Source organism: Piliocolobus tephrosceles, chromosome 11, assembly GCF_002776525.5.
Source record: "Piliocolobus tephrosceles isolate RC106 chromosome 11, ASM277652v3, whole genome shotgun sequence".
Taxonomy (NCBI): Eukaryota; Metazoa; Chordata; class Mammalia; order Primates; family Cercopithecidae; genus Piliocolobus; species Piliocolobus tephrosceles.
The window spans coordinates 48132210-48146635 of NC_045444.1; the positions used below are offsets into that span (position 1 = coordinate 48132210).

The window sequence follows — 14426 nt, forward strand, 5'->3', positions numbered from 1 at the left end:
CAACAACAACAAAAAAAGCAAAATGAGAGAAATTTGTTTTTAAGCCTTGTAGGAAATGTGCCAGTGGAAAATACTTTAGATGGTTTGTAAATGCAATTAGTGATATAATTTTAAATAGAAAGACCTTTGTTCTCATTAATGTTGCCCTACGTTTCATTTTTGGAGATGGCTTCCTATACTGTCAGAGGTTTATAACTCAAACTTTGTATTTTTAGTTCCAGTGTGGAGGAATGAATGTAATTAACTTTAAACATCTTGATACAGAAGGACCTGAATCTGTTTGTAAAAGTGACTAAGTTTCCTTTATCCCCCTGGAATTCCCATGAGTTGAGGATCATCTGAATCTGAGTTGCATCCATGAACAGTTTTATCCCTTGGTTTCTTATTTGCATGGAAGGCATTTTCATAACAAAGTACTGGTTTAGTAAAAGCAGTAAATAGGAGTCTCCATGCAACAGAAATTGGAGTTTCCTAACATGCATGTGATTTAAAAAATAAAAATAAAAAATAAGGTGCCGTGAGATGCTGGCAGTTTTAACATTTGGAACCAAAAGTTCTTACATATATTTACATCCTAACTGCTCAATTTTACCTTACAAGCTTCAATTTAGGAAAATATACAGTACTTTTGCATATAATGGTACCTTGTGAGCCCCTGAGTCAAGTAGAGAGGATTTAAATAGAAAAAGGAAAACAGCCATTAAAAGCACTTACATTGTATGTGGAGTAAATAGTACAAAATGATTATTTCCCTGGAAGACCAGGATCAGAAACATGCCTATGAAGACCCAAGATTCCTACAGTGCTTAGGGATGAATCTGGCAAAGAAGGATGCCTAATTGGATGAAGGTAAGTTTTTCTTTGCCGCAGGTGAAGCTCTAAAGACAGATCACTGTCTTGTTTTAAAAGTGAAGTCAAGTTGTCTTCTGAAGCTGTGTTCAGATGCACCCCACTTGAAAGGGATTCTTTGGATTTAAGTTTAGATTTTTCAAGGTCTAGAAATTCAGGACACTGATGGAAAAAGAACAAAACAAGTTTTTATAATTCACGTTGATAGTCATTGAAAATTACACTAATAAAAACTTAAGCGTTTTTTTCTCATTAATCTGTATTTGATTAGTGATATTAGCCAACATTTCCCTCCCAAAATGAGTCAAGACATCGGAGATTGGTTATCAGTATAGATAATCCTAACCAACCATTCCAAGAACTTTTATTTAACCCTGGAACCAGATTTTAAAAATCAAATTAAAAATATATTACTTTACATTGAGTTTTCCAGATGAATTAAATTCAAAATTTAAGACAAAATTGAGATGAGGAAAGGGATCACTTGATGAATAAGAGTAAGGAGGAAAGAAAAGATGGGAAATAAAATCAGTCATCCCTAGTCAGATAATATTACCTAAACCTACTGAAAACAACAAAACAGATGGTTTTACATGTCATAGAAAAATGACATGTTTCCCAGTCATTCAAAACTAGTTAAATTGATTTCTGCTTTCAGATTTTTAGAAGTATTGCATTATTTTCCTTCTGGCACATTACCTTCTTTTATTAGTGTAGTTTCATTTTCCAGAACATCTTAAATTAAATTCCCAAACATCTAAAAAGTTTTACGAGATTATTCTACAAATCTTTATTTAAATCATTGTTCTTAGGTCCAATTTCACCATAATGTTTAACTAATTAAGACTAATTCCCAAAATAGAATTACAAGGAAAGCTAGACTACTCATATTAACATAATTCAAAGACCCCCTTTGAGGGCTTCAGAAGCAGGATAAAGAACTTTAAATTGCTTTTCTTACCATGTTTATCACACAACTGAAAAAAATTTAGAGATCTCTGGTGATGGGTGGGGTACAGAAGATAGTACTAGTCTGATGGCATCTGAACCTCAGGTCTAATCTGGCCAGCCTACTATTTCTCCTCCCCTTCCTTCCTGAGACCTCGCCCAGCCTTTGGCACTGTAGAAAATTACAGATTTTTCTTTGAAGCTCTTTTTGGTCCCAGATTTTTCTCTAAGCCCTTTTTGGAGCCAGGAAGACTATTCCTTAGACTGCAAAGCTCTACCACATATAAATTTAAGCAGGTTGATTCTGGAAGAAAGGTTTTCCTTTAAAACAAAAAAATGCTAATGTTTAGAATCATTATTCTAGCTTCATTGTTCTTAAACTTTAAATGGACATATAAATCAGTGTGGGCTTGTTTAAAATGCAGATTACAGGGCCCATTTCCAGAAATTCTAATTGTGTAGAAACAGAGATAGGGATAGAAATCTCTCTTTTCCACAGCACCCCAAGTGATTCTGATTTAGGTGACCCCTGGAAACACACGTTGAGAGACACACTTGGTTGGATGGTATCCACACTCACTTGTGAGGAAGGGCTGAAACTTCGGTCAGTTTTGATGGATGCTGCCGGTTGACTGGTTCTCAACAGCCGGATGATGGGTCTCTGATATTCAGGTCCTGCTGTTACCATACTGTAGGCTGGGGGGACCACAGTGGTTTGTTTCTGCAGCAACTGTAGGATGGTCTGGATGTCAGTGGTCATTTGGGATTCAAGCCTGCAGAACAGATAGAAGTAGGAAAAGACAGTCCTAAAATAGTCCAGAATTTCAAGAGCATTTAAAAAAATTTCAGCACTACCAACAAACAGAATTATGGCCTTGCTTTAAACAAGAAGGACAGGAGAGGGAGCACAGAATCTCTATTCTTTCCTGACAGATACTTACTTGTGTATGTCTCACTAATGATTCTGATAAAGACTTCGCTTTCCTGTTCATATTAACAGTTAACAGAAAATCAGATGAACAAAATAGACTACATGTTTACTAACCTTCATTGATTTCAAAATGTAAAACACACTGATAATTTATTTTTAATCAGTAATTGTCTTTGCTTTTTAATTAGGTTTTACTCAGTTTCTTGTGAACATTTTATTTGCTCTTAAAAAATAGATTGGTAACACGTTTCTTTCATAACTGCAGCATCCCAGGATAATTTCTCATGTGTTTTTACATTTATATTAATGCTTTTTAACCTTACCTCTTTCCTATTCATTTTAAGTATTGTATATTATTAATTATATTCTTTCTTTAATGTTTAATGCTGCTTAATGTTAAATTCTTTTTCTCTCTAAATATGTCATGGCCTTTGATATGTAAGAAGTTGACCAAATTTGACTTCACTTACTTCTAATTGACCCATCTGGCCTGCAAAATACCAGTCTATTTTTTCCCCAAAGCTCACAAGTAGCCAACTGGCCTGTTAATTTCATTCTCATTTTAAATTAAAATTTAAGGGAAAATAGCAAAATATAATTGGTCAGATTCTCTTTCTTTGCATGTGCTGGCAACAGCATTAAATACAGAGGAAATTTTGTGGACACAAGAACAGAAAATTTGGACCATACGCCTCTTTAGAAAATTCTTGTAACTCCACTTATTTATGCTGTTTGACTCTGAATAAAGGATGGAAATAAAACAAAAAAATGTAAAATCATAGAATTAATTTTGCCCATTCATGCTGTATTTGTAGAATTCAAAGTAGAAATTGGCTTTTGATTTGATAGAGAACATAATAAACCTGGAAAACATGAGAAAATATCTTATTTATTTATTTTTTTTTAGTTTTTGATATTAACACTCCAAATCTTCCTTCTAAGAATCACAATAATGCATTATTTTTACAGTTTTTCTATAGTTAGTAAATATAGCCATATAGCTTTGTGTCTTCTAAACCAATAGCTATGAATTATACATGACTTTGCAAATGTCATTTTTTCAAATGTCAAAACCACACACTGAAAAGGGGAAAAATTGAGTTACCAACTGGTTTATTTATCTACTTTTGATACCTGATGGTCTGATCTAGTTTGTATGCTTCCAACTAAACTAAGCAGACTCATTATTTCACTGTTATGTGTTATACACATTTCCTTAAGGAATATGTGTTATACACATTCTTTCATTTCACTCTGCAAGTCCCAGCTTATATATTATCTGTACCCAAAAATCTTTCCTTATTTACCCCATTCAGAATTACTTTCTTCTCTGAGTCTCCAAAGCAAATTATACATTCAGATTCATCATAAATATTTCTGTACAAATGTATTCCATTACTAACAGCATTCAGTTGTGAGTGGCTTACACAACATTTGTTACAATGAATGTAAAAGGATTTGGGGGAAAGACTGGAAGAAGAACTGCATCAATAAGGGAGATTCAAGATCCAAAAGTGAGTCAAAAATTATGGTGATGTTTTTGTCATATAAATCCTTTGCCAAACAGCAGCTGTCTCTGAGAAATAAAATCTCTTTATCATGGATTCTACCTACTTGAATAGTGTCTATGAGAAAAAAATCTATTGGAAGGCGAGGCTTCAGCATCCATACGTCCAGTAATTGCAGCCCACTGCCATGAGTGGGACTCAGGCACATGACAGCTCATGTGCAGGTAAAGTGGCTGGTGCAGGGTGAGGACAGAGACTGTGTCGGTATAACTTAGATAAGAGCATAGCCCACCTCTGTCAATATGACATTGTTGTTTGTTCCAGGAAAACTTTGAGAAAAATAAGACTACACTAATAAATAACTTTGCTACTTTAGGAAATTTCTATAAATCACCTTATTAAGACAGTATCAGTTCATATCAACAAATACTTTTTTAATCAGACAAACTTTATCAAGACTTGCTTCAAGATCCTCAACTTACTGCGTCCATCAATCCTAAAATATATCATAAACTTCACCCAATTCCAGTGAGCTCCCCACTTTGAAATACCCAGACTCCAAAGTTCTATAAATGTTCTTCTTCTCAGCGGAATATTTCTGAGACATCACTGAGACTCTGGCCAGATGGCAGTCTTCCTTTCTGCAGTAATTCTGAATATTTAATTTTGTTTTATTAACTAGTTGTTAGATATCTTGGGTAGTCTAACAAAGGGCAGCAGTTTGCTGATAGGTTTTTTAATATGCATAGGGTTGTATTTCAGTGTTTTATGACAAGGGTCTGTTAACTTAATAAGAATGGACTCTTGGGCCAGGCACGATGGCTCATGCCTGTAATCCCAGCACTTTGAGATGCCAAGGTGGGTGGATCACTTGACCTCAGGAGTTTGAGACCACCCTGGGAAGTATGGCAAAACTCTATCTCTACAAAAAACTACAAAAATTAGCCAGGTGTGGTGGTGTGCACCTGTGGTCCCAGCTACTCAGGAGGCTGAGGTGGGAGGAAGGCTTGAGCCCGGGAGATCGCACCACTGCACTCCAGCCTGGATGACAGAGGACAGAGCCAGACCCTATCTAAAAAAAGAAAAAAGAGAAAGTAAAAAAGCAGACTCTTATACGAGACTAAATAGCCTGCTTTACTCAGGAGGAATTACAGAGAATTTAAAATAAATCCAGCTTGGTATTTAAAACAGAAAATAACATAGTTTTAGAACTTTTTCTTCTGTCAGCATAGTTACAAAACTGTGTAAAGTGAATATTTTTGTTCATTCACTCAGAGACCCACAGTGTACCAGATACAATGTTAGGTAGCAAGGTGAGGGAACAACATGATAATGAATAAATATGAAATCTGGTTTAACAGTGCTAACAGGAACTAAGCACTTAGGAAAGACAAATGAAGGAGGCGCATAAATAACCACAATGCTAGGCAAAGCAATTGCTCAATGCCATATTAGAGGCATGCAGATAAACTGCTTTGTGTGCAATGGAAGGAGTTGCACTAACAATTTTTACTAACATTACTAACAATTTTTACATTTTCTAGGGCTTCCCTACTCAAAGTGTGTGTGTGTGTGTGTGTGTGTGTGTGTGTGTGTGTGTGTGTGTTTGGATGGAGTCTTGCTCTGTTGCTCAGCTGGAGTGCAGTAGTGTGATCTTGGCTCACTGCAACCTCTGCCTCCCAGGTTCAAGCAATTCTCTGCCTCAGCCTCCTGAGTAGCTGGGATTACAGGCACCCACCACTACGCCCAGCTAATTTTTGTATTTTTAGTAGAGATAGGGTTTCACCATCTCGGCCAGGCTGGTCTCAAACTCCTGACCTAGTGATCCACCCTCCTCGGCCTTTCAAAGTGCTGGGATTACAGGCGTGAGCCACTGTGCCTGGCCAAAGTGTGGTCTTTATATCAGCAACACTGGACATTGCTGGGAGCTTGTTAGAATGTGGAATCTCTGCCAATTAGACCTATTAACTTGAATCTGCATTTTAATAAGGCCTTCAAGTGATTCAAATACACATTGAAATTTGAGAAGCACTGGTCTAGGATCAAGTCTTAATGATTTACCTAAAGAGGTATATCTGCAGGCATAATATATAAATATAGAATAACATTTCTTATGTAAACCTTTAACCCTATCGATAGGTTAATCAGTCATTAAAGCAGAAAAGAAATGGTAGCAAGGACTATTCAAGATAGACCATTTTATTTGTTTTTATCATATTTTGTTTTTAATATGTGTATTTGAATGAGACAAATGGTGTAGGAATTCACAGTTCTACATTTGAACAAATGCCAAAGCTAAACAGGATAGACTCAGCTCTAGAAAGAGTCCTGGGATTCTCGCTCTGCAAAGTAGAAGTCTGAGTTGAGCTGCCCCCTTCAAACATTTTGTATACATTTAACTTCTAGAATAAAGTAGAGGTGAAAGGTTGTTAGAAACGGCAGTGGAGTAAAAATGTAGTATTTTGAATTTTAAATCCCAAACAAGCAAAAAAAAAAAGTTTGTGAAAATATCAGAGGTAATTAGAAACAAATGTCAAAGGAGATGTACTATTGGTGGTAGTGTCATCCTGAATAATGAACAGGGGCACTCTAAAAGGAAAAGATATTTATATGGGAATATGCAGCACAATGGGAATATACATGCCATAGTAAAGTATGTGCTCATTCTGAGAGGTAAAGATGGAGATTTTTAAAGGAAAAATGAGGAAGACTACATAATTGTTTTGAAATTATTATCTTTGGCTACAAAGATCAATAACAAGGGTGACGCTGGTCCGAGATTGGACAGACAGTTGCTGGTCAGATGTCCTTGCAGAAGTATTTTGTGTGTTAGGTTGTAGTGGCCGCTGTGCAAGGTTGTGGATCTTATAGAGTCTTTGTGATAGTTTTTGTTATCAGGCATACACCCCTCTCTTCCTGGCCTTCCCCAGCTCTATTTGTCAGGGATTTTCTAACATTAATGACTCCATTTTGATTTTGACTACTTTCACAGCAGCAATTCAAAACATATTCAGGAAACACATACCGATACCGGGAACATGTTGAAAGAGATTTAATTGCATTTTGTGGAAAAGTTTTATACAGTAATAATAATATACTAACGTAATAAAATAGCAATAACAATTTTTATTGCTGTGGGGTGATTGCACACCAAATGGATCATAGATAAATGTGCCCTTAGAACAAATGTTTTAAGCAATCATTGACTTATCCTAGCAGCAATGATTGGCACCCGTGACAGAGTAACCAGGTGATGCTAAAAATCTCAATTTTAGTTCTGATGAAAGGTCCAAGCCAGGAATTATATGTAGAGTAGGAGAATAAACTCAAATGAACACCAGTAATAGAAGTGAAGTTCCTTGCTAATCAAATTTTACCTATCTGCAAGTACAACATCTTCCATTTTGCATAGTATATGTAGTTCCCATTTACATTATTTTAGTCCTTACAGTAGCATTATGGGTAGGTATTAGTCAAAGTAGGAAATGGAGGGAAATTTAAATGATTTGACCCAGTAATCCTGTAAATCATTAAGTAGCAGACTTAAGACCTTTTCCTATGCTTACCAATTGCAAGTACAGTGATAGGATTGTGCTAAATAAATCACTGCTGCTTCTGTCATGCATTAATTCACTTGTGTGTTCGACAACAATAAACGGCATGGACAAAATACACAAAAAATTTTAAGCATAGATAGTAAATAAATCAGTAGTTTATGTGATATAGGCAAAACTCAGAGATGTGTTAAGTACAGATGAGTAAGCAAGTAGCTTGCTAAACATGGCAGAATTCGTAAGATGTATTAAATAGCATGCTAGTAACCTGCCAGGCATATCAACGATAGAAATATGTAACAAACAAGAGTGTTGCTTATACATAGAGATGGAAAGAACAAATTATTCTCATGTCACCTCTAGGTAAACAATTGTCATCCCAAAATATGGTTACCCATTGGTGATACCAGTATCATTGCATTCTGACTCCACGTGTGCTGTACCTACGAAAGGCTGATGAAACACACGACTGTTGAGCTGGCTAGTTGGAAAGCCGTGCTGAGGTCAGGTATACTATACCTTGTATCCTTGTTATGGAGCAAGTGTATGCCACTGGCACAGGAGATTATTTTGGTCTGCAGGCCTGCAAACCTCAACTCTGGTCTTGGTAACTTCATTACACTATGGCAAATGCATGAACATTGTGTAAGTCAGAATTGGGGTAGTGCAATCCTTTTACCATGCTTGTGCGTAATCAAAATGTGTTAATTGCCCCATATGGTTTCCCTCTTCTATCACTTGTGTTTTAAATTGATTTAATAAATCTTGTGATTAGAGCACTTGAATTTAGTCAGTGCAGTTTTCTGTCTGAGACTACTGGAATATCTTGCCTGGTGGTGAGCTAAAAGGCTACTATTGGATCAAGACAAATTCTCAAATGAAACACAATTAAAACAGCTGTGTCATACTCACTCATACATTCTTTTCAATCTTTTTGACCACTTCAATTTTAAGGAAACCACGCAGACTTAGGGGAAGAGATTGCCTCCTCCTTAAACTAAGATTTATTTATCACGTTTAGTGATTTAGATCAAAGGTGAAGGAAACAAACTCTGTGTGTGAGACTTTCAATTCAATTACATTTTTTGACAAGCTGACTGAATAACTACAAGTTTAAATGTCTTTGTCAGTATTTTTTAAATGCCCTAACACATAACTAAGCTATCAGGAACATCCGAAGAAGTGTAAAAGGAGGATTAAAAGAGGAAGGGTGTTAGTTAAATTAATTAGGGATTATTTTGAGGGGGGAGGAGGGGGTTTTCTAAGGTAGCCAGTGCTGGTGAAATACTAACTGGATGACAAATAAAGAAAAAAAATAGGATTTATGCTGCCAGAAGTATGAAGTGTTCTAAAGAAATGCTCCTTTCGACACAAATTATTCTGTCAACTTCTAGTCTTATTCTATTTTATTTTATTTTTTTTTTGAGACGGAGTCTCGCTCTGTCACCCAGGCTGGAGTGCTGTGGCCGGATCTCAGCTCACTGCAAGCTCCGCCTCCCGGGTTCACGCCATTCTCCTGCTTCAGCCTCCCGGGTAGCTGGGACTACAGGCGCCGCCACCTCGCCCAGCTAGTTTTTTGTAGTTTTTTTTGTTTTTTTTTTTAAGTAGAGACGGGGTTTCACCGTGTTAGCCAGGATGGTCTCAATCTCCTGACCTCGTGATCCGCCCGTCTCGGCCTCCCAAAGTGCTGGGATTACAGGCTTCAGCCACCTCACCCGGCTCTAGTCTTATTTTAAAGTAGTAAATGTATAAGGAAATTATGAGATCATGGCAAGGAGAATTTTCCATTTGTAAGGAGTAAAACCGGACCCATGTAAGGGGTTGGGTTATGTTCTCCTTTTACCCTGTCACTGCTTATACCTGTTAAGTTGTTCCTGGAGCAGATCTAATCTTTGTTCCACTTCCCCGTAGGTGAGGTCACTTTCGGTTTCAGAGATACCCCAGGCAGCTCGCTGAAGTGCAGATGGACTGGAGTCTTCAGGCTGGGGATGTCCATTTTCTCGTTCCCAGCTTCGCATGTCAGTGATGTCTGTGGAAAATAGCGAGATGGATGTCAACCCTCTTAGGTGCCCCTTTGCGTCAATAACACACAGATATCCACAAGACAAGCTGAAAAGGGATCGGAGTATAACCTGAGAGACAGAGAACCAAAAGCATTCAGTGATGTGTCCAGGGGCCACGGCCAACTGGTAGCAGGGTCCCACTTTCACCCTGCTGGCCCTACCTCCCATATCCTTTTCCATGTGAACAAAAACATGTAGCAGGTCCTGAGTATTGATTAGGATTTTGTTTTCTTTCTGTTTGTGCTAAGAGAAGATAAGCACAGCAGAACCAAAACTGATGAGAGAGCAATGAGTCTGTTCTGTTTGCACTGCGTTATCTAGGGTTTAAGATTTTTAGGGCTCTTTCCCACAGGATAACTTGCATATGTTATGACTTAGAGTGGGCCCAAGAAGAGAGCCTTAGAGAAATGCTGACCTTCAGGGTGATTCCCTTTGGCCACCCCAATTCAAATAGAGCCAAGAAGCCATAAGCCATGAAAACTGGGAAGAATCTTACAAGTCCCCTCGTCGCCAGCTACTGTTTCATGTTTGTATGTTTTCTTGTAGCCGCTTCTGTGCTGCCCTTTACCATAATTATATTGCTTTCTAGTATGTTTTTCCTGTGGCTCTTTATTTTAAATATTGCTATGTTACTCTACTTTAAGATAAACTATTTGTTCAAGTCTACTATTTAAAATGTTCTAAGTATCTATTATGGGCCAGATAACTTGGTAAATATGGAGGAACTAAAGACAAAGGAGACCATAGACCCTGAACTTGAAGAATTCAGTCTAGCAGGGTTGTGATCACTTTTCATACAGAGATCCATTTTTCTGAACTTCTTTTAATTTCCTGTTTCTCCTACAATCTGTATTTTCAGCTGTCAATATTTGGGGGCAAATTTGTCCTTTCCCTCTTATTTTTGTCTATATTTTAGATGTTTTGCTGCTCTTTTAACCTCTAAGAATGATTAACAGTTTAGAAAATAAAACTTATGAAAAAATAGACTAGAGCTGGGAATTGACTTTGGAGATGAAGGAGAAATATTTTTCTTCTTCACTGGGAGGGCTAGTAGGAAGGAAGGACTATCTAAAGCTGGTATTCATTTTCGCATAGAAAGAGACTTGAATTACCGAAAGTGATTTTGGTTTGATAGAAAGACTTAAAAAAACTTGACAAGTAACTATGATTAAACACTGAGAAAAGTTATTATGTAAAGTTATGGAATTCTTGGCTATTTAAAAAAATTGGATAGAAAGTAACTGAATTGGGCAGGATTAGCTATGATTTTAGAAATAGGAAACAAAACCATTGGACTTCTCAAAGCTCCTTCCTTTCCTGCAGTTTCTCCAAGGGTAGCTTAAATGTATCCCCTTTCTCCAAGTAGAAGACAGACATGTCTGCATTCTTTCTTCATGGTTTTCCTCTCACTCATTATCTTTTATCATTGAATGTATAGAAATTTCTCAAATGAGATGCCTATAATTTCTGCCTCAACAGGGTGAGGCTTGACAAAGGAATTAGCATATCCAAAGTCAACATTAGAAAAATATAGGATCAGAGTTCCTTCTTCTGCAGAAATGGCCAACAGACCTCAGAGGGCTTGCTATGAATTCCAGAAAGACTCTTCCTGACTACGGCTTTGTTACTATAGGGATCCTGATTTCGCTGTTATTTAAAGTGGCAGTTTATCATTTCTTTTGATATTTTATGAAACATGGCAAAATATAAGTGAACCAAAAAAGATACTGCTGGGGTTTTAAGTCACTTATCTGCAGATTTTCACTGAGAACTATGATTTGTTATTCACAGACATTTGAACCTATTTAAAATGCAAAACAATAATATCTTAGCAAACTGGATTTTGAAGATTGGGCCAGTAATGCTAAACAAACTTCCAGAATACCTATATAAATGGTCTGGTGATGCTGATGCTTGTCTCTGTCTAGTCTGCTGCTAGCCAGTTAATGTAGGAGTCTTTCTTTCGAGAAGGCAAGAACTGGTAAGACTGAAGTTACATGTTATGCTCACACATTTTGAGCCAAGAAAGCTTACAGAATTTCTGCCTATGTTTAACAGCTCTCTTCTTTCCAAATCATTTATAATAAATTGGTTTTTAAATGACAATAGTGAATCACATGCAATAAATTACAGAGGATTATATTTTTTCTTCAGGGCTCAAGAAAAAATAATTACCTTATCAGAAATGAATGAAATGTATATCTTAGAGGCTTTCTTGATTATAATTTACTCTTTAATTAAAGTCTGAAGATATGTAATGAGCTTGTTTTAACAGCAGTATAAAAAATGAGGAGTTCAAAGGGGAAATTCTGGTTAGTGGTCGTAATCAAATGAACATCCTTGTAGACACTTTCTAAATATAGCTTGGAAAGAATCTGCACTTGGTTGCCTTGGAAAATGTTGCTATAGTTGCAAGACACATTTCTGGAAATGGATGAACAGAAAGTAAACTTTCACTTTGCTCTGAGTAGACAATTTTCCTAGAGTCAACTCTTGGCCTCAATCTTAGTAGGAACAGAGTCCATTTAATTTATTCTCTTTTCATTTTAGTTTTGCCTAAATGTGCTCCTCTGTTGGATACAGCATCACAAATGTTAGGAATATGAGTGAGTGAAATTTCCTATTGATGGTGAAACTAAAATTTGCGGGGGTTTAGTAGTTTGAACTGCAGCAGCGACAAGTCACATGTTATGTATTAATGCAGTATGTCATCTTAAAAATCATTAGGGAATGAAATTTGCAGTGAATGAAGTTTTAGAATTCCCCATTGATTAAAGATATTAATTAGCCAGGCTAACCATGTGTCACACTGATTGAAGCTATATGACATAAATTTAATTGACATGCATATTTAGCTATACATTTTCAAGATAATTATTTGAATAGGAATTGCCCTGCAAATTTTTAAAAATTAGAATATGTAGATATTAAATTTGTTAGAATATTGTTTTTTGTGTATATGGAAAAGCTAATCAAAAATAATTGGAAGGCGTAGCAAAGAAAAGTATATGAAGAAGGGCATGAAAATTCATTGTCAGTGAGAGTCATTATAAAGTCAGAAAATCCCCAAATTATATGTTTAATAATTTGCCACTTGAGACTCTAAAACTCAAGAGGAAAACAACAAGCATTTTTATTAGGTTCACATTATGTTCATCTTTGGAGATAGTAGAGATGGTTCAGCAAGCTCTTCAGAACTCGTGACTTCCATGATACAACCTGTATCTATTTTTAGCACTTCCCAGAATCCATTTTCATAAATAACTAAAATGGGACATTTGGTAATCACATTTAATATTCCATTCTTCCATTGTGATAAATGAGGTACTATTTTCACTCACTTCATCAAGATTTTAGATTGTCCAGAGAACACTTGCATATATTCTTAGCTTACTTCAATGTGGGGTCATGAAAAAAGTGGATGTTGCATGATAGGGATAGCAACTCTGGAAAAATATGAAGCCTAAGTATCCTAGATTTAATAAAAATATGAAGCCTAAGTATCCTAGATTTAATATTCAGCTTTGTGGCTGAATATGGTACTTTGGAATAATGATGATAAGTAACATTTATTTACTCTGTACTAATGTACTAATTTTGCTATCCTACCAGGCCTAGAACATCCTATTTTTCCTTTTTTTAATATTCTTTTGATGCTTTGTTATGCCTTCCTAAACTTTATATTTTTATATATCCAGGGATATATAAATTATTAAAACTTAAAAAATAAAACCTGTGAGAAAATACTAACAGTTGAGGATTTTATTTCAGGAAAAGTAATTTACATGTTATCTTAATAACCATAACCTCGTTGGTTAGATAATATTATTCCTCTTTTAAAGATGCATAAGCTGAGTCTTGGTGGGTTTGGTCAAATCATTTACCCAGAGACAAAAAGGGAGCAAGTGGCAGAGCTGCACTTGGAACCCAAGCAGTCGTTACTGGTACCACTTACTAGCTAGATCTCAAGATCTAGCCTCTGATATGCTAAAATAGTCGTTCGTCCATGTAAGAGTTCTCCAAATTTTCCTGAATTTCTCATTTTGTAGCATGAAATCTGCATCTACTAATCAACCATTATTACCCAAATCGTGCACATTTTCTACAACAAAATCTGTACATTTGGGTATTCCTTTTGGAAATAAAAATAGAAATAAAATAAAGACCATAGTTTATTTCAGGGCATTTCTCCACTCTTTCTCATATTCTCTGTAAAATTAAATTTAGGTTGGCATGCATTATAGTGTGATTGCATTGGCCTTTCATACTATAATATTATAGAGTTGGGGGTGAGAACTGGGTACAGAAGATACATATAAGGAACCAATTGATTAGCTGTCTTAAAATATTCATTGATCCTCTCTCCCCATTGAAATTACTACAACAGACTTTCCCACAGTTTTCTACCTGACATTATATTAAGTCTGGTTGATCACAAAAACCTCTCACGCTCTAAGTGTTTGGGAATAATTACCGCTTGTTTTAGAATAGTGCAAACACTTCATAGATGATCTGAAATCTGAACGCTTAGTGAACATTTCATGAAGTTGAAAACGATTCAATTAACATGTGT

At 36.1% G+C, this 14426-nt stretch overlaps 1 protein-coding gene across 1 annotated transcript in view; it reads right to left on the reverse strand.

Annotated features, from left to right (window-relative positions):
* Window positions 1–322: 322 nt before the first annotated feature.
* Window positions 323–14426, reverse strand: part of KCNH7 (potassium voltage-gated channel subfamily H member 7) — a 475179-nt gene continuing 461075 nt past the window's right edge. Inside the window, exons 14-16 of the mRNA XM_023217328.2 lie at window positions 9651–9819; window positions 2378–2570; window positions 323–1011 (exon numbers count right to left, since the gene is read on the reverse strand). Coding sequence (XP_023073096.1) covers window positions 745–1011; window positions 2378–2570; window positions 9651–9819 — 629 coding nt within the window. The 3' untranslated portion in view covers window positions 323–744. The remainder of the gene's footprint in view (window positions 1012–2377; window positions 2571–9650; window positions 9820–14426) is intronic.